This window comes from Enhydra lutris, unplaced genomic scaffold (genome assembly GCF_002288905.1).
Source record: "Enhydra lutris kenyoni isolate GAN:26980312 unplaced genomic scaffold, ASM228890v2 scaffoldscaffold24, whole genome shotgun sequence".
Taxonomy (NCBI): Eukaryota; Metazoa; Chordata; class Mammalia; order Carnivora; family Mustelidae; genus Enhydra; species Enhydra lutris.
In genome coordinates, this window is record NW_019154108.1 from 19,733,177 (window position 1) to 19,760,551 (window position 27,375).

Consider the following 27,375-nt stretch of genomic DNA (forward strand, 5'->3'; position numbering starts at 1 on the left):
ACCCTTTTCACAAGACTCAGCTTATTATGACTGTTATCTTTTCCTGTGGCCATGCTTTTCAATCTGTGCTACACTAAGTAGACAGGGTTAAGCCCGAAGCCTTCTTTCTACCTCCAATCACTTGGAAATTCTTGACCTATTTAGTTGCTTTCTTTCTTCTATTTCATATTTGGAATATTTGTCCTACCTTTCTTGAATCCTCTTCCCTGGTAGAGAAGGTTTATGCTAGCTTTGAAAAGGCATTATTTTTCTAACACCTGGCCAGCTGTCTGACATTTTCTAGGAGAACAGGATCCCTTTCTCCCAAGGTTTCTGTGCATTCTGCGGTGATCACTTTTCATTAGCGATCATGATCATGTCTGGAGTAATAGGTGTTTTGATTTCCTTTAGCAGAGCAGATACAAACCTTGAGGAAAGCATCACTAGGCGTGGTGCCTGCTTGTACAGCGAGAAGGGGGAGTCAAAGGCGGTTCTGAGAGAATCGTTGCATCATTAGCAGAAATAGGGATGTTGGGAAGAAGAACTTCTTTGGGGTTTTGGTGGGGCATGCTGATTCCAAGTTCAGACATGGCATGCTGGGGCAGTTTTCTGATGAGAAGAGATTCGGGATCACAGGCATGTGTTTGGGTACCACTCACCTGTACGTGTGTGAAGCAGTAAGAAAGAAAATGGAAGGAGGCTGAGGGCCAAGCCTGCCATCACGCTCAGGAGGCAAGAAGGTAGAGAGTTAGCGTTAGTCCAGGAGGCAGAGAGGAAAGGGGTCAAGCAGGCTGGTTGGTCATCCTAGGATACGGGGGAGGCCAACGTCTTCAGATGGTTAGAGGCCTGTGTACCCCAAGAAACAAGAGTAACACCTGCTCGCTTTTGGTTATTTCAGCTTTCCAGAGCATATTTAAAAAACTGAAAGTTCATGAAAAAGTTCTTTGAGTCACCCAGATAGCGCACTATGGAGGGAAGGCCGTCATTCTTAACACATACCATGTTAATTTCTTAACAAAATTGGCTATTTATGCATCGTCATAATGAAGGTTTTTGTTTACAGTTGGGTAGATGTAGCGCATTTGAAGAGAGGGAGGCAGACGTGGTCATAAGATGAAAACTGACTATCCCAGTGGTAGGTTGTGTTCAAATGTCACCTCTCAGTGAGGCCTTCTCTAACTATGCGTTAAATTGCACCCACTTGTCCTCCACTCCTGTCGTGGACCCCTTCTTGCCTCTTCATAACTGTCTGGTATACCCTTTTATTTATTGTTGATTGGTTGCATCTCTCCTGCATTAGAACCATGCATAGGGTGTTGCTGGTTCCTCCCCCTGTTGCTTCCCAGAGTCTAGAACAGCACCTCGCAGGTAGAAGACCCAGCACGTATTTGTCGAATAAATGAGTATAAGAAAGTAAAGATGATTATACATGCATGTGAACTAAGAAGGTGTAGGTATTTGGGATGATTTAATTTGTAATAAGCCCTACTCTCTAGGTCAGTGTCTCCGGGGACAGATACTGTAGTCCCTTGCAACATTGGTGGCCTGCTGAGCTATGAATGAAACGTTAAATTATGCTTAGGACATTTCTGAAGACAGAAAAATAACACATTTCAGAAACATTCCCAGCAAATAAATAAAACTTTTAAAATACTAGTGTTTAAAAGGCTCCACATTGGGAAAACAATTCCTTCTGTGTTGAACATTGCATTTCCCTGTGTAGGATTGCTATTATGTGATTTAAATGTTCAGCTGACCCTTGAACAGCAACAGGGGTTAGGGGCGTCGACCACCCACAGAGTTGAAAATCTGTGTATAACTTTTGACTCTCCCAAAACTGAACTACTTACAGCCTACCATTGACTGGAAGCCTTCCTGAAAACGTAAACAGTGGATAATGCGTATTTTGTATATCAGCTGTATTATATACCGTAGTCTTCTAATAAAGTAAGCTAAAGAAAAGAAAAACCTATGAAGAAAATCACTTACAGCGCTGTATTAGTCAAAGAAATCCACACAGCAGTGGACCCACTCCAGCTCAGACCTGTGTCGTTCAAAGGCATGCTGTACGACTTCCTTAAAAATTGGATTTTTCCTTTTCCGCATTCACACCCTGAACAACTTCCTTCCAGCTCTGCGGGCAGTGAACATGAAAGGTACGGCCTCCTTCCTTCCTAGTCTCAGAGGCCTTTGACAGAGGTGTGGAATTAGTGAGAGCCTCGGGCTTCGGAGGAGTTTGTGGTGGCTACGCTTACACATGACTGAACCAGAAAGTCTCTCCACTGGCTTTTCTTCCACACCAACCGTGGCTGTTCTGAGACCTCAGTGGCCTGTTTTTGCCTCTCATGCTTTCTTGGCAAAATGAATGAGTATAGACTTCTCACTCCCTGTTAGGTGCCCATCCGATCGCGTAAGTAGGTTTGAAAGATGCTCTCTTTCCTCTCCAATTAAGACACAGCTACAAAGCATAGCTCTTCAGTCCAGTCCTAGCCTGGCTGCTGCCTGCACAGTCGTACCCTCTTCCAAGTGGCCTTTCAGTCCTTGAAAAAGCATTTCTTTCTGATTCCTCTTGCTCGTTATTTACATGAGACACAATAACCGTTTGCACGGTTTCCCGGGAATTCGTCTAATTTTAAGTTTTTGAACCTTACAAGCTCCGGAAGCGAGCGAGGAGAGCTTTTCAAGGGGAAAGGGAAGCCCCCCGCCCCCACTTTAATTCGAGTGACGCAGCAGCCTGACAGCATGGTGGGTATCCACACAGCTCGGCACATTACATAATGGAACGGTCACCCGCGGCCAGATCCTTAACCCATCCACATTCAGGACCATTGTGTCCACTTGGGGAGACAGGACTTCCTTTGTTTGTACGAATAAGCCGCTAGTGATTATTAGCTTAGCTATGGAGTTAAATCACATTCCTGGAAAGGGAAATGTTGTAGCTTTTTTTTTTCTTAAATGGGAGAGGATAATGCATTTTTGAAAATCCAAACAGTTACCACTGGCGACATGAGCATTACACCTCTTTGACAAGAGAAGTTTATCTTTTGTTTGATTAAGACAGTTACACATGATCTCCCGTAGTGACCGCCGTCCTGATAACATGAGGTCTAAATATTGGCCTTTAAGCCGCTGTACTGACGTGGATCAGCCATGTCCTAGCTGGCCCACACTGGGGTCTTTTCCCTCCCAATAACTCGCAGAGGGAATTTGGACTTGCTGTTGAGTGTAGGACCCGAGACTGTGTGTTTCATTCACAGCACCCGACCTCGAGTAGGCTCTCACTGTTTTTCGTAAGTGAAATGTGGGGTATGTGGGGGACCTTCAGGGAGCACATGGGGGTCTTACCTCTGAAGTCATCTGGCATTGCTCCTTTAGTGTGGCTTTGGAATGCAGGGGTCTGGGCTTGACTGTGGCCTCTGTCACTTACAAGCAACATGACTGGGTAAATTACTTCACCCTTCGAGACTCCGTGCCCTCATCTTTAAATTGAGGTTGTTGTGGGGATCAAATGTGCATGTCTAACAGAGCCTTGGTATTAGAAAAGGCCATACATCAGTCAGTTAAGTGTCTTATTCTTGATTTCAGCTCAGGTTATGATCTCAGGGTCGTGAGGTTGAGCCCCATGTTGGGGTCCGCACTTAGCGTGGAGTCTGCTGGAGTTCCTCTCCTTCCTCTGTCTCTCCGCCCATTCATGCTTGTGCTCTCTCTCCTTCTCTCTCTCTCTCTCTCTCTCTCTCTCTCAAATAAACAAATAAATAAAATCTTTAAAATAAAAAAAGAAAAAAAGGGTCACACGAACAAAATTTAACAGTATTCACAATCTGAATTTTTCTAGTCAGAATTGAACTTGGATAGTAGCACTGATTAACTTCTGTGTCCACTTGCTGGGGTCTGCTTCAGTCAGAAACAGTTCAGAGTCCTATACGTATGCTTCTACTCGAATAAAGCTAATGTCAACCGATGACCGTGGAAAAAGAAGAAAATTGGTCTCTTGCTAAGGTAAGGAAGAAAGGGAGTCGGAGAGGAGAGTGGTAACACCAAAATTTTAGAAGAGGGAATTCTTGCCTAAGTCAAAGCAGATTATTTTACTCCAGTCATGGTTTATTTCATTTAATGATCTTTGGAATGTCTCTGGTGTTGTTACTGTGCTTTTTAATCATTAATGTTTCTTATAATAATCTGGGACTTACTGCAGATTCCCCAGTTACAAGGATTTGCATTTAGTTAGCTTGGAGGTTGGGCCCATGAATCTGCTTTTAGCAAGTTTCCCAGCTGGTTCTGATGCTGGTGGAGGATGGTCCACATTTTGAGAACCTCGCCTTCTCTAGTAGTCTTCTAACTGAATCCATTCTTGCGTTCCTACAGTTTGTTCTTTATGTAGACCCAGGTTACATCTGATCGTGGTGTACTTACTGCCTAAAACCTTTCAGTGGCTTTCCACTGATACTAGGTTAAGGATTAGAATTCTTCTGGCCAAGTTTATTTCTTGCCACTGTGGCTCCCTCTCCTTTGAGCACATCGGCTTCTCTCTAGCCTTCTGGTACGCCCAGTTTCTTTCTGTTTCGTGTCATTTGCATCTGCAGTTTCCTCACCTGAAATGTTCTCTCTCTCCTTTACCTGATGAACAGCTACTGATTGTCCTGGTCTCTGTTTCCCTCTGTGAAACTTTCCCCGATCACTGTGACAAAATCTGACCCCATTCTCTTATTGTTCCCATATGTTCTTTTAGCTCCTTTTTGGGAAAGCAATGATCTCTACTGTCATTAGATAGAGAACTATTGAATTATCTGCTTAATATTTGTCTTCTCTGCTTGAATGGTGACTGGGTCAGTGAGGGAGCATGTCTATGTTCATTTCTGTATCCGTGCTGTCTTATAATAGTGCCATGAATGTATGGCAAGCTCAAGTACTTTTGAATAAATGAATGAAAGTGGGATTTGTGGTAAAGAAGCTCTGTTCTAGACCTGCACTTAAGTTTAATGACTGGGGTTGCAAATGGACTTTGTTATAAGGTGGAAACCATCCTCACTTAGAATTCTAGAATGAGATGTTTTGGATACGTACTTGTTTCAGTAATAAAAATTATCATAAATAGAGGCCTCCAACAGTGGCCTTAGTGTTTAAGAACCTGGCATGGGAGAAAGGGAAAGTTAAAAGACTTCAGATGAAATCCCGACTTACTTTATAACTTGTCTTTCATGCAAGAAGTATTGGAAGCTTCTTGGTTGTCTAACACCCACCCCCCACTCCCCTGCCATGTAAACTTTTTACAGTGTATTTACCCTTATGTCACAGAGCTGGTTGATTAGTTCGTGTATTCATTTTCTGATACTCCCACTTGGAGTTGTAAAAAATGAAAACAAATGCATATTCCCACTCTCTGTTTTCAAAGCGAGCAATTGGCTCAAAGACTTTTACATCCGATAGAACAATGAAAGCAATGTCAGTCTCAAAGAATGAGAGATCCTTGTTCCATGTGTTTGATTCCACATCTCAATTGTGATGGGGAAGAAATTCTGGAGAAAAAAACCAAAATCCATGATTTCAGTAATTTTGAAAATCATGATATTCAAGTATGGAACTGAGATTTCAAAAAAAAGCTCAGAATAGTCATTTTGATAAATTCACTAAAGTTCCCACCTGCTGTGAATAGATCTTTGTTAACCTCAGATTTTTAGTTCAGAGGACAGAGTTTTGTATGCTTCAGTACATCTTTGGAGTTTACTAAGCCTTTAATTCAGATTTCTAAATCATTTGCAATTTACTTGCATTAATTCGTTTTTCACTCATTACTACAAACATGCAGTCATTGTTAGACATCATTCTGTATGCCAGTGACACGTGAGTGGACAAGGTAGATAAGGGCTCCGCTGTTGCGGGGTTGACAGAGAGCAAACAAGTAAACACGTCAGTGCTGTTAAGAAAGTAACCTAGATCATCTGATCTGGCCTGGCGGAGGAAGATGGGTTGTGTGACGCTGAGGAGATACCCCACGTCGAAAGAAGTAAATGAGAGGAAGGACCCATCATGAGAAAGTCAGGCAGAGTAGAATTTTAGGCAGAAGGAGCAAATGCAGAGTGGATTAAGTGTGAATGAGCTTGCTGTGTTTTGAGAACTGAAAGACATGTGTCTGGGGCTTAGGGAGGGGAGGTGGTTTTGGTGGTGAGGTCAAGGAGGTAGGCAGAGGGGCCTTGCGGGCCATGGTGGAAGTCTGCATATTATTCCAAGTATTTTGGGAAGCCAGTGAGAGGTTTTAAGCAGGGGAGTGACATGATCTGATTTGTGTTTTTAAGAAATCACTGTGGTGGGAGTCTGGCTGGCTCAGGTGGTAGAGCATACGACTCTTGATCTTGGGGTTGTGAGTTCCAGCCCCGCGTTGGGTGTAGAGATTACTTAAATATAAAGTCCTTAAAAAAAAAGATCACTGTGGGTGCCATAAGAACAATTTTAAAAAGGCATTTGTTTTAGCAGTCCAGCTAAGAGGTCATGATCAAATATTACATACTTTGCGTTGTTTCTGTACACGCTTTTCTTACTTACATGTACAGACTTTTTTATTTGACGGAATTTAGAATAATTAAGTAAAGCTGGTTTAGGGAACATAATGTTAGATTTGTTAGATAAAAAGCTCATTCCTATCTTAAAAACATTCATTTAATACTCATGATGTGCTTGTTGATGTGGTTATAGGCTGATTTCTGGAGATATAAATACAAATATGACCAGTCTTTGCCTTTAAAGATTTCACGGTCTACTGGATGATGCCTGGAAGTAACCAGATGCTGACAACATACTATGGAAAATGTGTGACTACCGCAGATGTTTCTGTCTGTCTCTTGGTAGACATGCACAGTCATCTCTTTTGGGAAGGTATGTAGGAGTGGAATTGCTGAAGCATAGGATAGGCTTGTTTGGCTTGAGTGAATACTTGGGCTTTATTCTAAAAGTAGAATTTGTGCTTTGGAAAGAACATTTTGGCAAGACTGGAGGCAAGCAAGCATCATTAAGTGCTTGTTACACCTGCCCAATTAAGACACGCGATCTAAATTAAGGCAAGACCATGAGGAAGACGCATAGAATGGGGAGCTGTTTAGGGAAAGGGACAGGTTGGATTTTGGAGTTGAGGGGAAGATAAGGTGGAGACAAGGATGACTGGCAGGTTTCTGACTTGTACCATCGACTAAGTCAGAGGCTAGAGAAGGGGTGACATTTTAGAGGAATGAAATGAGTTCAATTAGAGTTCCTTATGGAGTACCCAGAAGAAGAAAAGTTTGAAGGAAAGTAAGAACTCGAGATAAAGATCTGGAAGTTAATATGCTTGTGTTAGGCAAAACTGTGGGATATATGTATGAGGTGGCTAGAAAGAAGATGCAGACTAAGAGGAGGCTGGTTGTTAGAAATGTTTCCATATTGATGGTTAAGTGAAGGATTAGGAACCAGTGAGGAACCTGTAGTATGGAAGGAGAGCCTTGAGGGCCATGAGCTGGAATTCTGGGAAAGTGTGACTCTGGGTCTAGACCACCTAGATTGACTCCTGGCTCTGGCCACTTTTTAGCTGTGTGCCCTGGGACAAGTCACTTAGCCTTTCTTGGCCTTTGTCTATAAAATATGTGTAAAATGCAGATAATAAATGTATCTGCTTTATAAGCATATTATGGGATACATAAAAAGTGCTTAGAATCATTAGTTGTTATTGAGAAAGGGATGTTCATAAACTAAAGGGGCAGAGAATTCCAGAAGGGAATCAGTGGTTGCCCGTTCTATAGGGATACCACAGGAGGGAAGTGCAGGAGCATTTTCACAGGTTTGACAACCAGGGGGAAGAGTACTGAGGGCAGAAGTAAAGTCTGTAGGCTAGTCTTAGTACCTTCCCTTCTTGTAGGAATGCCCATTGAATTTCAGAGCATACACATGTCAGAAAGATCACATGGTTTGCTTGAGAGCATCTCAGGTCATTGACATGAGTGTTAATAGCTTGGTTTATTATAGAGCTCTTTTATCTCAAGCAGTTCAAAGTGCATCCCACATTTTTTTTTTTTTAATCATCCTCACAACATCAAGGTGAATTAAGGAAGGTCAAGGTAACATTATTCCCAGTTGACAGATGAGGACCCTGAGACTAAGAGAAATCCCATGGCTTTGTCTAAGCTTATATTAATCAGCTTTTCCTTTAGTCTATCGATGGAACGTACCCCTCTCTCTTCTCGCATTGTCAGGCACAGGATTCCTCAGAGGGTGGTCAAGGAATCTTTTGCATTTGCATCATGTGGGATGCTGGCTACAATGCAGATCCCTTGGCTTTATTCTAGGTCAACTGATCAGAGTCTCTGCAAATACGGGTTCAGGAATCAGTGATTTTGCCAGCACTCCAAGCGATTCTTTTGAAACTGTTTAGTGTGTTCAAGGAAACAGAGAAATAAATCCCCAAGTGTACATTGTTCTTAGTGGCATTATTCACACACACAAAAAATCTTGAAGTATTTTATGTCCAGAAACTCAGACTACTGTAACTAAAACTTTAGAGCCGTTTCTGAACATATTGCCTGATTTATTATCTTTGTGAAATGGAGTAGTATCTTTGGGCTTGAAAGTAAAACTGATTTGACCTACACACATGAATAGGACAATTTATTGGTGTGTTACCAGAGCACTGATGGGTGTGTCACAGAGAAGCTATGGCCAAGAACTCTTTATATTTACTTCATTTTGGTTAATGGTTCCATCTGTAATAACTATATAGTAAACTTATATATATATAAATTTGTAAGTATATAAATATATTTATTAGTTACTATATATGTTAATTACTATATATTATATATTAGCTACTATATATCAATATGTTAGTTACTACATATATAGTAAGCTCATATATACATATACATATACATATATATATATATATATATATGTGTATATATATATATATATAGTATTGATTAGAAAGAGTTGCTTTCTCTATATTCAGAGCTTCTGTTTTCATGTGATAATGAAATCAACCTTATCTCTCTATGGTACTGCCAGTGGAGCAGCATAAGACTCTCAGGGTCAGGTAACTTGAAGACTGACGCTAGGGGATGGACTCCATTAGAGAAGCCTAGGACCAGTCAGTGATGGCTCATAAATCACTTTCTTCTCCTTTAGTTGTAGGGGAGGTGGATTTTTCTGTTTGAGTTGGCGGTCTTGTCTCTCTGGTTCTCTATTTTTACTTCTGGCTTCCAGCAGCCACATAGTAGGGACTCAGCAAGTACATGTTGAATGAATGAATCCACTCAAGTGTATTTAGGAACTACCAAACACAACCAAGCGAAGAAGAGTTATTCTAGCCCACCGCTGAGAGGAATAGAAGGCACTGACAAGTACTCAGTGATTAATTGAAGTGGAGCTAGAAACAGAGTCTGATTCTGTGGGATTCCCCCAACCCCCTGCTCTTCCTTACCATTGATTGTCCTCCTTACCGTTGACTCAAGAGGTCTTTATCTGCAATTCTCACTGGAAGGCCCCTATTATTTACCTGGCATTATTTAACAAAAATACGCCCTAGTCTTAAGTTCTGTCCATCCCTTCCCTTCCATGCCATTAAAGGAGAAGATTCACATTCATATTAGATAATCTCCACCATTAGGTTTTTAAAGAATACAGTCCTTTATTTCCATATAGATTCCCTTAGCACCTCATTTGGGTTCTTTGCACAATGGAAGTTCTTTTTATACTGTTTTTACTGACTTGAGATCAAGAATGGGTCATGACCCATGGGAATGATGAGCATATTATTAAGAAGATAAATATTTTCCTTACGACTGACATGCCTGTATTTTTACATATATTTTTGACACATTAAATCTATTGAATGGAATGGTTGCTTTTTCAGTTTCTGTTTATTTGAGAAGTTGGATCTATGTTTTTGCCAGCTATCAGTCCTTTCTATATTCTATATTATCTATCTTCTCCTTTATTTTGTTAAGTGTCAGCATTTACAAGCCTGCCACTTTGGCTGAATCCCACAGTCAATCACATTGTCATTCTTCTTTCATTTTCCTTTCTTTCTAAAGCTAGAAGGAAATGAGCTCTTGGCTAGAGAGATTTATAAACCTAGCAGGTAGGAAAATTAATTAATAATCTGGAAATTAGAGGAGAGCATGCGTGTTCCCCATGGGTTCTTACTCTGTGTTATCTAATAGCTTCTCATATGGCTTACTGACATTTTTTTCCTGGCCTCTTTGGAGCCCTTGGGTGAAGTCATTTGTCTTTCTTAGGCTTAATTTACTCATTTAAGAAACTGTAATAATGAGGGGGATTTTTGTTTTCCTCTGGAGAGGGTGTTTAGCACTAAAACAATATTTTCCCCCTTAGCTGTTAGAGATCTCAGTCAGTGTCAGGAGGAAGGAGGCATACTACTACAAAGCATTTACTGCAATAAGACCCAGCTTTTGGTGAAAGTAATTGAGGTAGGGGAAAAAAATTGGAAAGAGGATGTTAGTATAACATACAATATTTTCTTTTAACCATAGAATCCTGAGTAGTTCTTACAACTGTTCAACAGGCCTTCAGGTCTGTTTTTTCATTTTATCTTTCTTAAAACAGTGGTATAAAGTATGGAAATTCTGGGCTATTGATGGTTCTGATAGTCCTGGGTACACAGATATGGAGATGGAATACCCAGTACTGTGTTGCTTTGTGTTTTAATGCAACACACTGTATAGAAAGACAGGGCTGGTTTTATATCCTGGCTCTGTCCATTATGCTAATGGGCTGGGTACCTTTGTGCCAGACTCTCACCTCTCGAAACCTCAAGTTCCTTTATTAAATGAGAATAATTCTTGTTCTGGAGGATTATTGTAAAGATGGAGTGTCTGACCCATGAGTGCCCAATAAATACCTATGAACCCTCTGTTCTCTTCCTTTTCATTTAGGGCATGAGGATGGTTTTCTTAGAATCTATTTATAGATTATGAGGAGGAAAATCTCCTGAGGAAAAAAGGCAGTTTATTTCAGTATATCTTTCAGAGAGATGTACTCAAGATAAACTAAATTGTTCTTCCCACCTTGCCCTGGATTTGATCACCTGAGAGCATGTTGAAAGACACCTGCTTGCTCTGTACGTACCCATGTCTACAAATCCCTGACCTAGGAATATTATCTTGTCAAATTCAGCTCTGAGGACTCTGTCCTAGAGCTTTGAGGGAACAGTAAAGTTAAACTGTACCTTTTTTTTAAAAAAAGATTTTATTTATTTATTTGACAGAGAGAGAGAGAGATCACAAGTAGGCAGAGAAGCAGGCAGGCAGTGAGGGGGGGGGAGCAGACTCCCTGCGGAGCAGAGAGCCCGATGCGGGGCTCGGTCCCAGGACCCTGGGATCATGACCTGAGCTGAAGGCAGAGGCTTTAACCCACTGAGCCACCCAGGCGCCCCTAAACTGTACCTTTGAATTTGTAAGTCTGCATAGACTTTAAAGACTTAGTTTTGAAGGAGGGAAGAAGCTAGTTAGACAGTCATTACTTGAATTCTGAAAGCCAGGGGAATAATGATTTGCTGGCATTTTGATAATGGCACTTTGATTTTTATGCTTTATCATTATAAAGGGGATAATAATAGTGGGAAAGAAGTGTTTACTTTGCTTAAAACGGAACTAATCCCATAGGGGAGGAGAAGGGATTCTTTAGTGTGGTATGTAGAATAAGAATCAAACTAAGGACTATGTTTGGGAACATTAGGCAATTGCCACCCCCTGCCACCTACCCCTTCCCCTCATGCCCCAAGGATTGGTGAAGGAGCCCTTTAAGTCTAAGAAGGAGATAAAGCCCCATGGAACTGTCTGTGGGCTTTATGGGGGGCTGGGAAAGCCTCCGGGCTGTGGGGAAGCTTTTCCATTCATAGCAGGCTTCATTCACAGAGAATGTTAGGTCACACGGAAGCTCACTACCCCCTGCTGACCTTTCCAGATAGAGGTTGGCTGGGCCGCCCAAAAACAGAATGAGTTCCAAAAAGCCAGGACACCTGTTAACCTGTGACCTCAGGATATGATGACCTTGGGTATTTGAGGCTCTGAACGAGAGAAAAAGAAGGGAGTCATACATTTTGCAAATTCATCCTGGATCCTAAACTGTCTGTGACAGTTTGTGCCACGATTTGGTAAATGCAGCAGACTGTTTCAGTTCAGACCTCCCTCCCCTCATGCAGCTCTAAATCCTTGAACTTCTCAAAGTAACACGTGATTTCTAAATTTTATAACACAGATGGGCGAGACATTGAGGCCTTAAGTTGCTGTCCTAGGCTCTGTAGTAACTTGGCCTCGGAAATGGGGATGGAGCCCAGGTTAATTCAAAACATCTTCATCATTAGCATTTTGAGTTTTTAGCACAAAAGTAGCATATAAAAGTGAAATTAGCTTTTTGGGAAATGTGAATAATGTAGCAAACTCCCTGAAATCCATCTGATTTTTAAATCTGGCCCCTGTAAAGACTTTGGGGTCCTTCCAGGAGGACCGGAATTCCAGGAGGACCCGTGGAGATTTGCATCAGGGAGATGGAGTCTGTGATGGGCTAACATTGGACTGAGCAGCAGGAGGACTATGTCTTCAGGCGATGGAAAACACAACTTCCTGTTTCCTCCAGGACAGTTCCTGGACTGAAAGGTGGGATCTACGGAGCCCAGCTGAGACAGGATGGTAGCAGGAGCTGGGGTTTCTGTGTGATAAAACAATGGCCTTTGTTGTCACAGCTCTCAGCATTTTCCCGAGGATGAAGGGTTCTCATCCTAGAAGTCTGACCACATTGTGACATGTGGCTTCAAGTAAAGTCAACTCTTGGGGACCCTGTCATTGTTTTGAGAGCACCTTCATGCTCCTCTACTCTGCTTCCTTCACGTACCTACTTTTATTCTTAGCTCAGAGGCAGAATTTCTGCTTTCCCCGAGGTCAGAGATCACAGTGACAACACAGATGCCTTAACCGGAGTGGACACAGATCGAGAAAAATGTTCAGCCTCCCCGTGTGAAGGTCTCTCCTGCATTTACCATGAGCATCATGTGGGAGGGGCTCCTGGGCAGTGGCAGGCTGGTAAATAGCTCTCCAGAACAAACGCCCCGATTTGTGCCCAGTGTGCCAATTTCTGTATATAAATCTTTCCACAACGACCGAATTTACAATACCAGGGCGGTGTCATTGAACATGGAACTGAGAACGGGTGTGCACAGTTGGGTCTTGCGAGCAGGGCACGCCGGTTCCAGCACATCACTGGCTGGACCTTGTGTGTTTGCATAATTAGATGGAAGGTTAGGTTGGCATGTGTCTAAATCTGGGAATGAAGACTTCTGAGTTCTCTACCCAGAAATGTTACCAAGGATCAGGCGATGCGTACATTTGCTGCGTGTGCAGGTGCTTCTTCTGGTGCTTGCCATCTCTGCCCTTGGGACCTTCTGAATTTTGGTCTTCTTCCAGATAACCCTCCTCAGTCCTCTGTTCTTCCTGTTCTACACAGTCTGCCTGCGACAGTGAAGCCATTATAATTGACGTAATGTCTGCGTATTTCCATCTTAGACCCCTGTCCCCAGCTTTGAGATTCTAACTGCCTTTTGGACTGTCCTATTGGAAAAATCCCCAAGATACTTTGAGTCCTAGGTCTCTTAAGTTGGAATTCAGTACCTCCGCCGGACGAAATCTGGCTTCACTTCTATGATCAGGTAGTTCCCTGCTGACTCTCTAGCCAAGCTGTCCATTCCTTTGGTCTTATTGCTCCTGTAACCAATACGATGTCAACTCCCCCCCCGTGCCCCACCCTCATATCTCTTTTCTTAATGCCTTTGTTTGTGCTGGTGTCTCTGCTACATCTTCCCCAACATTGTTAACTCCTTCTCATAACTTAAAACCCACTGCAAGCATTCCCTATTTAGGATGTCTTTTCTGATGCCACCTTTAGGCTCTTCCATGATATTTGTCTATCTATCTCTGCTCCATTTTTTTTTTAACTCACTTTGCATTATAATGGTTTCTTTGAGTCTCTTTCCTCCACTAGGCCCAGCAGCCTGAGTGTCAGAACTGCAGGCTCCTTTACCTTTATGTCTCTCTTACCTTGCACAGTGCCTGGCACATAGCACTGTTAGTTCACTGGGGCTGAATAAGTAAAAGAGAGATGTACTCCTGTACATCTCTCTTTTGCTGTACTCCTCGTACTTAGCTCAGCCTTCCCAAATCAAGATAAAGATACAGGATGCTAGGTTGAATTTGAAATTCATATACATAACAAATAACGTTTTAGTATGAGTCCTAAATACTACAGAGGACATACTTATGCCCCCAAAGTATCCTATTATTCATTATTTATCTGAAATTAACATTTAACTGAGATTCTGGCAACCTTAATCTAGAGAAAAAATGAGCTCGCACCCGGAGTAGTTCACCCAACGCAGAAGTTCGCACTGAGCTTGACATCACTTGTCCTAGGGTTTTGTGCGGGGCTGTGCCTTGTGTCTCTGAATGGCTTATGGGTACATAGCTCATAATTCTCACGAGTACTGGCTTTGCCATAACACTGTGCTGGCCGCCATTACCTACATGCATGTTTTCCTTTGCATGGCAAGGACATTTAATCTATACATACAAACATACATACATATACATACATATATGCATACATATACAATCCAGACAGACGGTCAGAGCGTATTTGTGTAGCGTCTCATGACATTTTATGTGGCTGGATGATGGCGTTTCTCTCAAAAGGGAATATTACACACAGAGCTAGCAGTGTGTACCTTCTTAAAGTCTATAAAACCCTTGATGTGGCTTTTAGGTTTTGTTAGAGAGTTATGACTGGAAAATGACTCGCTGTTGACATTCCTCCTGAGGCCAAGATGCCCCAGAACTGATGTACTGAGGGTTGAGCATGGCTTGGAGAAGGACTTCATACTGTCTCTGGTTTAATGAGGTTGTTTACTTAGCATGTCCACTATTAAAGTATCAGATGACTGAAGTATTATTTTGATTGAAGGACTTTTCTTTTTTTCAAGTTAGAAACACCCAAGTTGTTAACAGTTTATGTTTTCAGAAAGTGAAAGAGTATCTTTCTCCGTGACTGGAAACAAGATTGAAATATGGCACATTTCATCTCTCACGTTGTTTTTCTCCCGTCCTCCTTGTGCCAAAATGGTTAATTGTGGAAATTCCTCAGCTAGGACAGTCGAGCAGAGTTTTAGATATTTACCCCATAGGAGTCAGACATGTTCTCTCAGGAATTAGATTCTAATGGCAGAGAGATTGCTGCCCTACCCCCCACCCATTAAAAAAAAAAATCCTGAAACATTTTTGTGGCCTCAGTATCATGATATTGTCAGTAAAACGATGGTCTCTGATTAAATCCAGATTGAGTTGTTTCCTGTTAGCGTGCTAACCCAGAGGGCAGGCTCAGCCCTCCATGTATTCGTCTCCGAGTCTGGGATATTAAACACTTGTCTGCCAAGGCTCTCCTCCTGCCTCCCCCACTTTCCTTTTAAACTAGATTTCAAAGGTATTGAGATACTACACACAAAAACAGATCCTAAAGTCTCTTAAAAGGTTTCTGAAGCTAGAGAATATTTTGCTGCAAAAATTAAACGAAAATTCTAGCTTCTCCAGCATGAACCTTACAGCAGATTTGGGTTTTCTCTTTCACTCTTGTATAATTTTATTTCCATGTAATTCCAGGAATAAGTAGATAGTTTCAAAATTTGTGTTTCACAAGAATGTACTATGTGAGGGTTGGTAAATTTGAACTCGTCTCCAAGAACCTTCCCCCCTGCTCTAGCAAGTTGATATTAGGGTGTTTAGCGAATGGGCAGAACGTGACATGAAGCGAGGGCTCTGATACCTTAACACGCGTGAATTCTTGAGAGAATGATTGTAGGCACCAGACCAGTTCCTGTACCTAGAGAATAATTTTTAACATGAAGATAGTCAAAGTATTTTATGAGCTGTTCTGTTAGCTCCAACATGGTTCTTCCTAATGCACAGATGCGAACACTGAGGAACAAAAACCATCACCAGGAGGTATGGGGAGCAGGCACGCATATGGAGATTTTTTTCCCCCAGAGGAAAAGGAGGACTAAAGGAAGCGACTGGGTTAATGAATAGCAGTACTCCATTCCCAAGGGAGAGCCTTGGCTTCCTGCCAAATCTGCTTTCTGGCAGGAAAGGGGACCCCCTTCATCAGGTCCCTTGACAAGTATTTTTCTCAGTGTTTGAATTTTTGGCCACAGCAGTGCTCAGGGAAAAATTAGTTCTTTTAAGTCGTTTTTACTTTCAAGAAGAACAGATTTAAAGCAGAATTTGCGTGGTGAGTAAAATAAGAATCCTCAAATTACAAGATTGTTGTTTGGTAAGGAAACAGTGTCACAAGGTAAGGAAGCTTGATTTAGAATTAGAGCTTGAATATCCCTGGAGAATGAGAAGCCGTTCTTTTCATGGCTGTTGTTAACATTTGACATTGAAGCACGTTTTTTTAACTACTTTTTAATATCATCAGGCTGATCATTTTTCTGGAACCAGATTGTCTGAAGTGACAAAGTAAAACATAGAAAACGTCCGTGCATTTTGGTATTAAGGAAGAGGTCAAACGGATAAGGATATTGGAAGATCAAAATTGACTTTGTATTTTATCATGTCTTTTTTTTTTAAGTGAAAAGTAGCAAAAGTGAAATATAGTTTAAATGCATTGCAGTGATTTACTTAGCTAACGTTTTTCAAAGTAGGTTCATTCTGATGGTCTGCAAGATGCTAAGACAATACAGGGAAGTCCCTTTGAAGGGATCATGTATCATATCCTTCTCTTAGAGTTTCATAACACGTTAGCATGTTAAAGACAAATTCTGCAGTAAAGAAACGCGCTTGACTTTGTTTTACTCTGGAGTTCCCAAACTTGGCCACAGGACCTTTTGTTTTAGAGCTTGTGTTTACAGTACCCACGTTGGGCAACACTGTACTAACCAGTAAAAAAAGTACTTATATCCTTTCCTCTTACTGTTTCTGCTTCAAGTGGACCGTCACTCCTAGGATGACAGACGGATACTATTAGGCCTGTGTTGAAACTACATGTAGAGTGATAAAGGATGGTTACTAGGCCATGATCTGAGTCAGCAGGCCAAAGAGGTCTACAGACATGTTCGGTATTTTGCCTGACCAGATCCCACTCCTTCGTAAAGTAAAAGTATCCTTCAAGAAGGAAATAAAGAAAATCACCCATCATGGAAGGCAGGGTCTTACTATTCATTCCCACTAGCATTTAGACATCATGACGTTGAGCTACCCTTCCTCTTTCTGAAAGTAATAGCTACCGCTTTGGTCCTACTGGACGCAGTCTTGCCAGCTAATTTCCTTCCAGTGGTTGAACATGGGACAGGCCAGGTGAAGAAAAAGAAAACATGTGGCCTCATGAGCGCAGGCTTATCATTTAGAGATCCAGTTCCCTGTTCTTTGCTTCTCTTCCCCGATGTTCACACGGCTGGCTATTTCAGTTTAGAAAAATCTAACATGCCACGATTTAAACTCACCATTGAGGAAAACGGCCTGACGATTGTTTGCCGCATCGGCACTCACTGATGATTTATTTTAGAAAAAGATCCTCTTGGTAGGTCATCTTCGTGCCTGTGAAGGACACGTTAAGCTGAAAATTGCATCTTCTTCCGTTTAATTCTCTTCCCTCAGACTCAATTTTGAGCTTTGCATATCTTATCCATAATCACTTGTTATGTTTTATGTTTCCCAAGGGGCGGTCAGACCTGCCAGTACTATCCGCAGCGTCATTCTTGTGTGACAGCTACTTCTCAGGAGCCCATGTCCTTTGTTGTTGGGCACAAGTCTCCAGGAGGCAGGTGTCATACACCCATGCACCCTTTCCACTACTCCCCAGGGATGAGCCACAGGGCTCCTTGGTCTAGCCACTTCCTGGTCAATTCCGTTGACTGTTGATGACATTGAATCAGGAAGGCTGTTGCTTCTTGTGGGCTGAAGAGAATCAGGCCGTGGTCAGATCTCCAGAGATTTCCATGGAGGACACACTCCGACCATGGCTGGTCTTTCAGCCCAGGAACACGATGTCAGCTGGCTCATGCAAGTCCTGAAAATCTCACAGTCGCCTCTTCAAAGCCAGTGTGCGTCAGCCCCAGCACACCGCTGTAGGAGCTGTCTGTAAGAACGAGCTTGACAACTCACCGTGGAACAATACAAAGGAAATGATCGATTAACTTCTGCTGAGCTTGATTCTGGGCTCACGGGAAACATCCTTGGCCAGTTTAGCCCAGCAGTCAAGTTCTTGATAGGGCATCAAGGAGAAGCAAGTGTAACCACCATGAAGTAAAGTAGCGTCCCCCCAACCCCATCCCCCACCACCTCACTACTACACTCCCAGGTGGGAGAACTGCCTTCTATGGCTCGTTGGGAAATGAAATAAGAGCAAGGAAAACCTGACAGGCTGCGTTTCAGCAGTCTCAGCATTTGGGGTTTTTCTTTGGGGAGCTCTTTCGCCTGATCCTCATCATGAATTTATTGTACAGGTTGAAGGGGACCAGCTGCCTCCAGGACATACCGTCAGTCAGTACGAAACCTGTAAGATCAGGACCATCAAAGCTGGAACCTTGGAGAAGCTGGTGGAGAACCTGCTGACGGCTTTTGGGGACAATGACTTTACCTACATCAGCATCTTTCTGTCAACGTACAGAGGCTTTGCCTCCACTAAAGAGGTGCTCGAACTGCTGCTGGACAGGTAAGACTGCAGCGGAGTTTGCAAGAGGAGAGAAACATTGGGGAAGGGGGGAAGCTTTCTGCGGAGGGAGGGCGTGCGTTTCAGATTCCCCTGCACTCGGTATGCGGAGTGGGGTGTGTGAGGAAGGATAACCTGGAAGGAATAACTTCTGGAACAAGTGGCACGGAGGCTATTCAGGAGCCATTTTATGGTTTATTTCTGGTAGAAATACCTTATAAAAAATCTATAAAATATTTAGGAGTACATGCTATAAATCTAGGTTCGGTTGCGGATTTCAGTTTCTATTTTCTCCATATGTTCATAATTTTATGTTATTCTAGTAAATAATCAGTCACCAGGAATCTTACTGGGTTGTTTGGAGAATTAAATATGCTAATATAGGGGTGCCTGGGTGGCTCAGTGGGTTGAAACCTCTGCCTTCGGCTCAGGTCATGATCCCAGGGTCCCGGGATCGGGCTCTCTGCTCAGTGGGGAGCCTGCCTCTTCTTTTCTCTCTCTGCCTCCCTCTCTGCCTACTTGTCTGTCAAATAAATAAATAAAATCTTTAAAAAAAAAAAGGCTAATATATGTGAAGTGTGGAGTTCAGCATTAGACCCGTAGGAAGAAGCTAGTGGATGGGAGCTTCAGTAATGATGGCGGTGATACTGTTAACAGTCACTGTGCATCGACTGCTCTGCGGACAGGCACAGAGATGTTATCCTGGGTTTATGTTGTCAAGTCCCACGTTACATATGGCAGAGCAGGGTGTATTGTAATTCACACATTGATAATTCTATTTCCCCCCTCATTTTGGCTTTATTTATAATTAAGCTTGACCTTTTAATAAATTATTATTAAATTGACTTGATATTGGGAGGAAGAAAGCCATCTGTCAGACAGTTGTTCTAGACACATGAGAGCTCTCATCTAAATCCTTACATTCCGGGGTTTCCTGCCTAAGAAAGAAAATGAAATAGGATGTTTTTGTTGGAGTAGTTGAATGCTGACTTTTAGGTGGTTTTTAAAACATTTTGAAAGTACTATACGCTCATGTGCTCATAGAAGGGTAGAAAAAGGAAATATTCACGTTTTTCTCATATTGCTACATTGTCCCAAATATCTTTTATTAGGTTTTAAAAAAAAAAAATTTAGAAGTAGAAAGAAAAAAATTAAATAGACCATAATCTAGTTAGGCAGATAACACATATTAACATTTTAAGAATAGAAGTAACAGAGACTCTTGGGTAACTCAGTCAGTAAGCGTCTGCCTTTGGCTCAGTCCTGGGATCAAGCCCACATCAGGCTCCCTGCTCAGGGGGGAGCCTGCATCTCCCTCTTCCTCTGTCTCTCTCCCTCTGTTCATTCTCTCTCTTGCTATCTCTGTCACTCTCTCTCAAGTAAATAAATTCTTTTAAAAAATATAAGTATTCCATATATAGCGAAAAGTTCAAACAATTCAGAAAATTATGAAAGTAAACATTTTCTTTTCCCCCAAGTGCCATTCCTCTTAGGTAATCACTGTCTACCATTCCTTTTGTATTCTTCCCCAATTTTTCTGGGCACATATACATATGTATACACATACACATACATGTATGTAAATATATATAATATTTGTTCATATTTGATATTTGTCAAAAATATATTTTTTATATGATACAGATAGAATCATAGTACACAGTCTGTTCTGCAACTTTTTTTTTTTAATTTATCTATCTTGGAGATTTTTTTTAAAAGATTTATTTATTTTATTCAAGAGAGAACACAAATCAGGGGAGGGGCAGAGGAAGAGGGAGAGAGAATCTCAAAGAAACTCCCCCTCTGAGCCCAGAGACCAATGTAGGGCTCGATCTCATGACCCTGAGACCATGACCTGAGCCAAAATCTCGAGTCCAACACTCAAATCACTGAGCCACCCAGGCGCCCCGTCTTAGAGATTTTTTGTTTATTAAGAGAATAAACATATGTGAAAAGCTTAGAATACTGCCTAGCATATTGAAAGCTCAAGAAATGTAAGATACCGTTATTTCAGAATCACATATAGATGGATTTACCATATTCTTTTTAGTGGCTGTATAGTATTTATGGAATAGATTATTCTGTGGGTGGGCAGTTAAGGTCTCTCTAGTTTTTAAGTTTGTTTTTAAATTTTTTTTTTTTTTAAAGATTTTATTTATTTATTTGACAGAGAGATCACAAGCAGGCAGAGAGGCCGGCAGAGAGAGAGGAAGAAGCAGGCTCCCCTAGTGAGCAGAGAGCCCGATGCGGGGCTCGATCCCAGGACTCTGAGATCATGACCTGAGCCGAAGGCAGCGGCTTAACCCACTGAGCCACCCAGGCGCCCCTGTTTTTAAATTTTTTGAACAATGCTGCAAAGAGTGTTTTTGAATATATATGTTTGAGAACTCTGTAGGATAATTTCATAGAAGAGTGACCAATGGGGCAAAATATATAAACATTTTGAAGTGTGAAAGGTATTGCTAAGTCCCCCTCCAGAAAGCTCTATCAACCACGCTCCTGTCACAGAGAATGAGAGTTGCCTGTTCCTTCGCTTTCCCCACACCCTTGTGAACTGTGGATGTTTTCACCGCTGTCATTGAAACCATCTCTATTATGATCTGTCCATTGAAAAATAGCTCATTGCTTTTAATTTTATGTTTCTTACATTTGTGACTGAGGTTTAGCATCTGTAGAACATTTACTGGGCATTTGTGTTTTCTGTTCATGTCTGTTCATATCCTTTTCTTATTTTTGTTTTGAACTATTGTCATCTAATTATTGATCATCTAAGTGTAATTCTTTAATATTATGAAATTAGTTTTTTGCCTGTCATATGTTAGACATATTTTTCCTAATTTGTCCCTTGGTTTTATTTATTTATTCGTTTATTTATTTGAGAGAGAGAGAGGGCATGAGCGGTGGGGGTGGGGAGCAGGGAGGTGAGGAGAGGGAGAAGCAAACAGGTTCCCTGCTGAGCAGGGAGCTGAACGTGTAGCCAGATCCTAGGATCCCAGGACCAATACCTGAGCTGAAGACAGGTGCTTAACTGGATGAGCTACCCAGGCACCCCTGTCCCTGGTTTTAAAAGTTCTTTACTAATGGCTTACCTGGGTGGCTCGGTTGGTTGAGTGTTGAACTCTTGGTTCTCAGAGCCTGCTTAAGTTTCTCTCTCCCTCTGCCCCTCCATCCCACACTCACGCACATGTGCTCTCTCTCCCTCTCAAATAAATAAATATTAAAAAAATAAAAGTTGTTTATTAATATTTTTCATGGAGACATTTAAAGCAATTTTTTGGGTGGTCATATCTATGTCTTAAGTAGGGCCTGTGATAATAAAGTTCTATTCCAGTGTGATTAAGGTTATTGATAACTGAGTTTTTCTCAAGATATTTTCCTCATCGGTGCAAGGCAGAGTGACATCATTCGGACCGATGGTTATTCATATGTTCATATTCAGGAACATTGACAAAATGTCTGTCTGTCCTTTGTCATGCATTGATCTGGATATGATAACTCTGGACTTCAGCACAGATAGAAAGTTCTGTAGTTTTTTTGCATGGCAGCACTTACAATGTTAAGCCTGCTATATGAATCTGTGGGATTAGTCATATCTTTCATGGTTTGTTTGCTTGTATAGTATCTCACACCTATAAATAGAACTTGGAGAATTATGTGAGTTTTCTTCTGGCTATTTCATGTGTATATAAAGAATGCAGTATATGGAGTATACATTTGGCCAGCAGTGTGGGGAAATAGGTCAGCACTTCAAAAACTCCTACAAGTTTCCTTTGGAATAGGCAACCTCTTCTACTTACGGGGCAACTCCACTGATAATAGGCCACAGATGTCTGCAGTCAGTAAAGGAACGCACATGAATTCCAGCTGTTCATCATAAATAGTGGACGTACACACAGGAACCAGCGTGTTTAGTCTGTGACTCACGTACATCCAGCTTTTATTTGATGATTTTTAAAATCTTCTCTTTGTTCTATTATAGGAGATACCCAATTTTGGATTTTTAAAAGATGAACCGGATAACAGTTACTAAGTAACACAATCAGCGTGAATTCAGATTTATAATTCAGAATTCAGAATTTGAATTCAGAATTCAAATTCAGTTTACTTCAAATTATCATTTAAGGTGTAACTGAACAAAAGAGTTAAGATTTATCTTGACCTGCTTGGCTAGGCCATGGGTTGGCCTTAAATTTCATCTCCTAGTCCTGCCCTTTGCTTGCTTCTGAAATGAGTGGAATCAGCGAGCGCTCAGTACCTGTAAAATACCCAGTACTCTGCAAGACAGCATTTGTATGAAACAGAAATACAAGACTTGGTTGGTTCTCACCCTTGTGAATTTACTGTGAAGCCTTTGGTACTTAACCTCCAGGGTCACTCACTCACTTGCAATACTCTCTTACATAATTTGGATTCACGATTTTATATTCTTTTTCTTAGAGAGGACCCTTCGAATTCCATATGCTCTGTAAAAACCTGGATCTACCCCCAAGAACTTAATATTTTACTGCAAAAGATGAGGCTTACACTCATAAAACAAGTAGGCAACCACTAAGATGGTGTAAAAATCAAACTCCAACATGTTCTGTAGAAGTTCAGAGAAGTAAATCTCATTCATTTTGCTGCTTCTGTGAAAATCTGATTTGTCCATGTGTATACAAACTTCGACGTGAATATTTCTTTCTCCCCATTTCCTACTCACTTAGATCGTGTGACCAGATGTTAATCTTTGTTTAATTTTAACCAAAATGCAGATACTGTGGAACACTGGGTCCTTACATTGGTTGCTGGGAGTTTTAATGTCTGTAATTGGGAGGTAAGCAATTAAACTGCACAAACTTATCTTCTCTGAAGATAAATTCGACACACTCTTTTCTTGTTAGTAAATCGTGGTCGGGTTGTTTGTGAGTCTCTGATGTAACCTTTTTGTGATTTCTCTTGGTTTCTTAATACTAGGTTGCTTATCTTTTGTAGAATCAGCACTGAGAAGTTATTATAGGATGTGCTAATCCTAACCAGTCAAGAGTGGATGGATGGCAGATGCCGCAGTCTTTATTTATCCCCAGGGGAAAGCTTATTTGTTTTTTGTTTTTTGTTGTTGGGGAAAGCTTATTTGAAGTCAAGCTTTGATTTTCCTTAAGATTTCCAATCCTGTGGCTTTTCTCATATGGAACTTTATGTGGTTAAAAAATATTTTTTTAATAGTTTTTTTCATTCTGCTAATAGGAGTCTTTGTGATTGACCAATAGACAGTGGTTTGAATTCATATATAGTAATTCCATGTGTTTGCTTTTCCTCTTGCTTGGGCTTATCAGCAGTTTGCCAGGAATCCTGTTTTCCGTGCTTGTCACCATGGCTTAGTTAATTCTAGGGCTCATTGGCTTCCTTTTAACCTAAGAGAAAGTTTCGAATTGTGGCTCAGCTATTTGTGTTAATGCTTTGAGATTTTATTTTCTCGAACTTCAAACATACGTGCCACTTAAACATACATTCTTCCCACCATACCATTAAAAAAAGGTAAGGGAGTTAGGGCCCACTGAAAATACCCAAGCTCAAATGTAGGGAGAACGCTACCTCAACTGGTGATCCTCACAGAAGACCATGAAATGTTTATACCCATACCTAGACTTTTCTTTAGACACCTTTCCTATTAGCTACTTTGGTGCCACTTCCTAATCATTCTCTGATCTGTATCTCTCCTATCAGAAGTAATCAGAATGCCAGGGATAAGCGGAATAGGGGTGAATGTGTCTCCAGGAACTTTTGCTTAGCCACTGTTGGCACCCAATTCACAGTTTGGAAAGGACTGAGCACGTGTGAACTACCCCTTCATTTCCAGTGAACTCTCCCAGTGGAGGCCTTTTGGAGAGGGTAGAGGTTAAAGGCATCCATAAACATTATACTTCAAGATCAGTCTGACTTGAATTTGCTTGCTTAGGTCACAGAGACGACACTACTTCCGAGGGTCTTTCAACTTATCTCTTCTTTTCATGTTTTCTTGCCATGTATTTACGCAGACTTCGTCTCAGTTTATCTATCATCGCATTACCTCCCTGTTTACAGATAAGAAAACTGAGGCTCAGAAACATTGAATCAGTAACTAGCAGAGCGGGAATTAAAACCTACCTCTTTCTGAGTTGGAATCTTTTTCTACGCATACCATATTACTTGCCATGATCTGTTAATGCCAATTTAAAAGAAAGGGTGATTTGGGGATCCCCCTCAGTTCTACTCAGTTGACTTTCCTTGGAAACTACATTACTCTCTTCACATGCTTGTGAGCAGTTCACTTGAACATCAATATTCCTGTGTGTTCGTCTTTTCAAATGATAGTTACGAGATGTTTAATATGTACTGTAGAAAGTGCCTTGTATATAATGGTGGACAAACTGGTCATAACTCCTGTACTCTTCATATTTAATGGCTAGTGGGGGGAAAGTAACATTAAATTCCTATACAAATAAATGCATATAATCAGGCTTTGTACAATCCTTGGGGTATAAGAGCTAGATTCTGTGACAGAGACAATTAAGAGATGATTTGGGGGCTGGATATTACCCAAACCAAACTGGATGTTGGCCAGAGATGTAGGGGGTTGAATAGGCCACGGACCATCAAGGTCACTCTTGGGTCTGTGTGTCTAGAGTGTTTCTGTTTATTTGATGTGCTCAGGTCAGATCCACTGACCTGACTCTGCTGCTTCCCAACGAGGATTCTTCTTGGAGGACAGGGTTATAGTAAATGAGAAAGCTTGGGAGGATTTATGCAAATATATTATCACTATGGAGATAGTAATCTTTTTTTTTTTAAAGATTTTATTTATTTATTTGACAGAGAGAGATCACAAGCAGGCAGAGAGGCAGGCAGAGAGAGAGGAGGAAGCAGGCTCCCTGCTGAGCAGAGAGCCCAATGCGGGGCTCGATCCCAGGACCCTGAGATCATGACCTGAGCCGAAGGCAGAGGCTTAACCCACTGAGCCACTCAGGCGCCCCTGGAGATAGTAATCTTAAAGCCATACTTCTGACATTTGGAGTAGTAACACCTGGAGTAGTAACGATGTAAAAGATGCTGTTCCAATAACCAGCAAGAATGGAGCTGACCTTGCTGAGTGAAGAGAAGACGACTCTTCTCTTTCAAATGTAAAGCTTGGCAAAATAAGTCAGAGAAAGACAAATACCATTCGATTTCACTCATGTGTGAAATTTAAGAAACAAACAGGGAAAAAGTGAGAGACAGACACAAATCAAAATATAGAATTAATTGGAGAGGCAAACTGATGGTCACCAGAGGGTATGGGGTGGGGGGATGGGTGAAATAGGTGGTGGGGGTTAAGGCGTGCACTTGTGAAGAGCACAGGCTGTTGTACAGAAGTGTTGATTCACTACATTGTACACCTGAGACTAGTGTAACACTGTGTGTTAACTAAGTGGAATTAGAAACTTAATATAAAGCTTGAAAACATTTCATTAATTCCTTAGACTTTGTCATAAGTGCCAAATATGCTTTTGTTTCCTTTCAGAGTTTTAGAATATTTATGGGAAAAGCGGTTTTTCTGTCTTTCTTTTAGGGGATTCATGTAATGAATAGAGTGAGCATGAACTCAGAAGTAAGAAAATGAATTTGATTACAGTTTTGCACTTCTTACTTGCTACGCAACATTGGGCAAGTTACTTTATCTTACTAGCTTCAGTTTCCGTGCCTATAGTGTTAGAATGAAAAATAACCCTAATACTTATAGAGTTATTATGAGGTTTAAGCTTGATGGTACAAAGTTCTTAGTATAGTGGCTGGAGTGTTTAAGAAATTGCCATCAGTTTTTCTTTCTTCATGGAACTTTCTACTTTTGGAAATTCCCTTTTTTATTTATCTTGCTTATTTCTTGACTGTCTCCGTGCCTCTGCTGTTCACAGCTGTATCCTTAGGAATGGTATCAGCCGTTGGTTCTTAGGAACTATCTGTCCAAGACGGCTAAATAATGGTTTATGTGTTATTCAAGCCTATTATGAGCACTCGCATTGAAAGGGACAACCATGAACAGTACCCGGCATCTGCCTCCATTTGGTGGGACAGACAAGTAAATCTAAAGACTTGCACCATTACTGTCAAGGCAGCGAGGGTTCAATATGTACTTTAAAAAGAGAGACTTTTGGGGACGCCTGGGTGGCTCAGTTGGTTGGACGACTGCCTTCGGCTCAGGTCATGATCCCGGGAGTCCCGGGATTGAGTCCCACATCGGGCTCCCAGCTCCATGGGGAGTCTGCTTCTCCCTCTGAATTCTCCTCGCTCATGCTCTCTCTCACTGTCTCTCTCTCAAATAAATAAATAAAATCTTAAAAAAAAAAAGAGAGAGACTTTTTAAAAAATAGAACTTAATGTTCATAGCAGAATTGTGGAAAGTACCGAGAGTTCCCACATACCTCCTGCTCATTATCAACCTCCCACATAGAGTGGTACATTTGTTACAATGGCAGACATGTCATGATCACCCAAAGTCCATAGTTAAATCGGGGCTCACACTTGGTGGTATACATTCTGTGGGTTTGGACAAATGTATAATGACGTGCATCCATTATTACAGCATTATACAGAAGAGTTCCACTGCCCTAAATATCCTCTGTGCTCTGTCTACTCATCTTTCCCTCTTCCCACCCAATCCCTGGAAATCACTGA

The 27,375-nt window shown here is 41.4% G+C and overlaps 1 protein-coding gene across 4 annotated transcripts in view; it reads left to right on the forward strand.

Moving 5' to 3' along the window:
• Positions 1 to 27,375, forward strand: part of LOC111150776 (ral guanine nucleotide dissociation stimulator like 1) — a 161,808-nt gene that overhangs the window by 58,532 nt on the left and 75,901 nt on the right. For all 4 annotated transcript variants that reach the window (XM_022508368.1, XM_022508370.1, XM_022508369.1 and 1 more), the window contains one exon: positions 18,503 to 18,711. In XM_022508368.1, the coding sequence (XP_022364076.1) occupies positions 18,503 to 18,711 (209 nt within the window). The remainder of the gene's footprint in view (positions 1 to 18,502; positions 18,712 to 27,375) is intronic.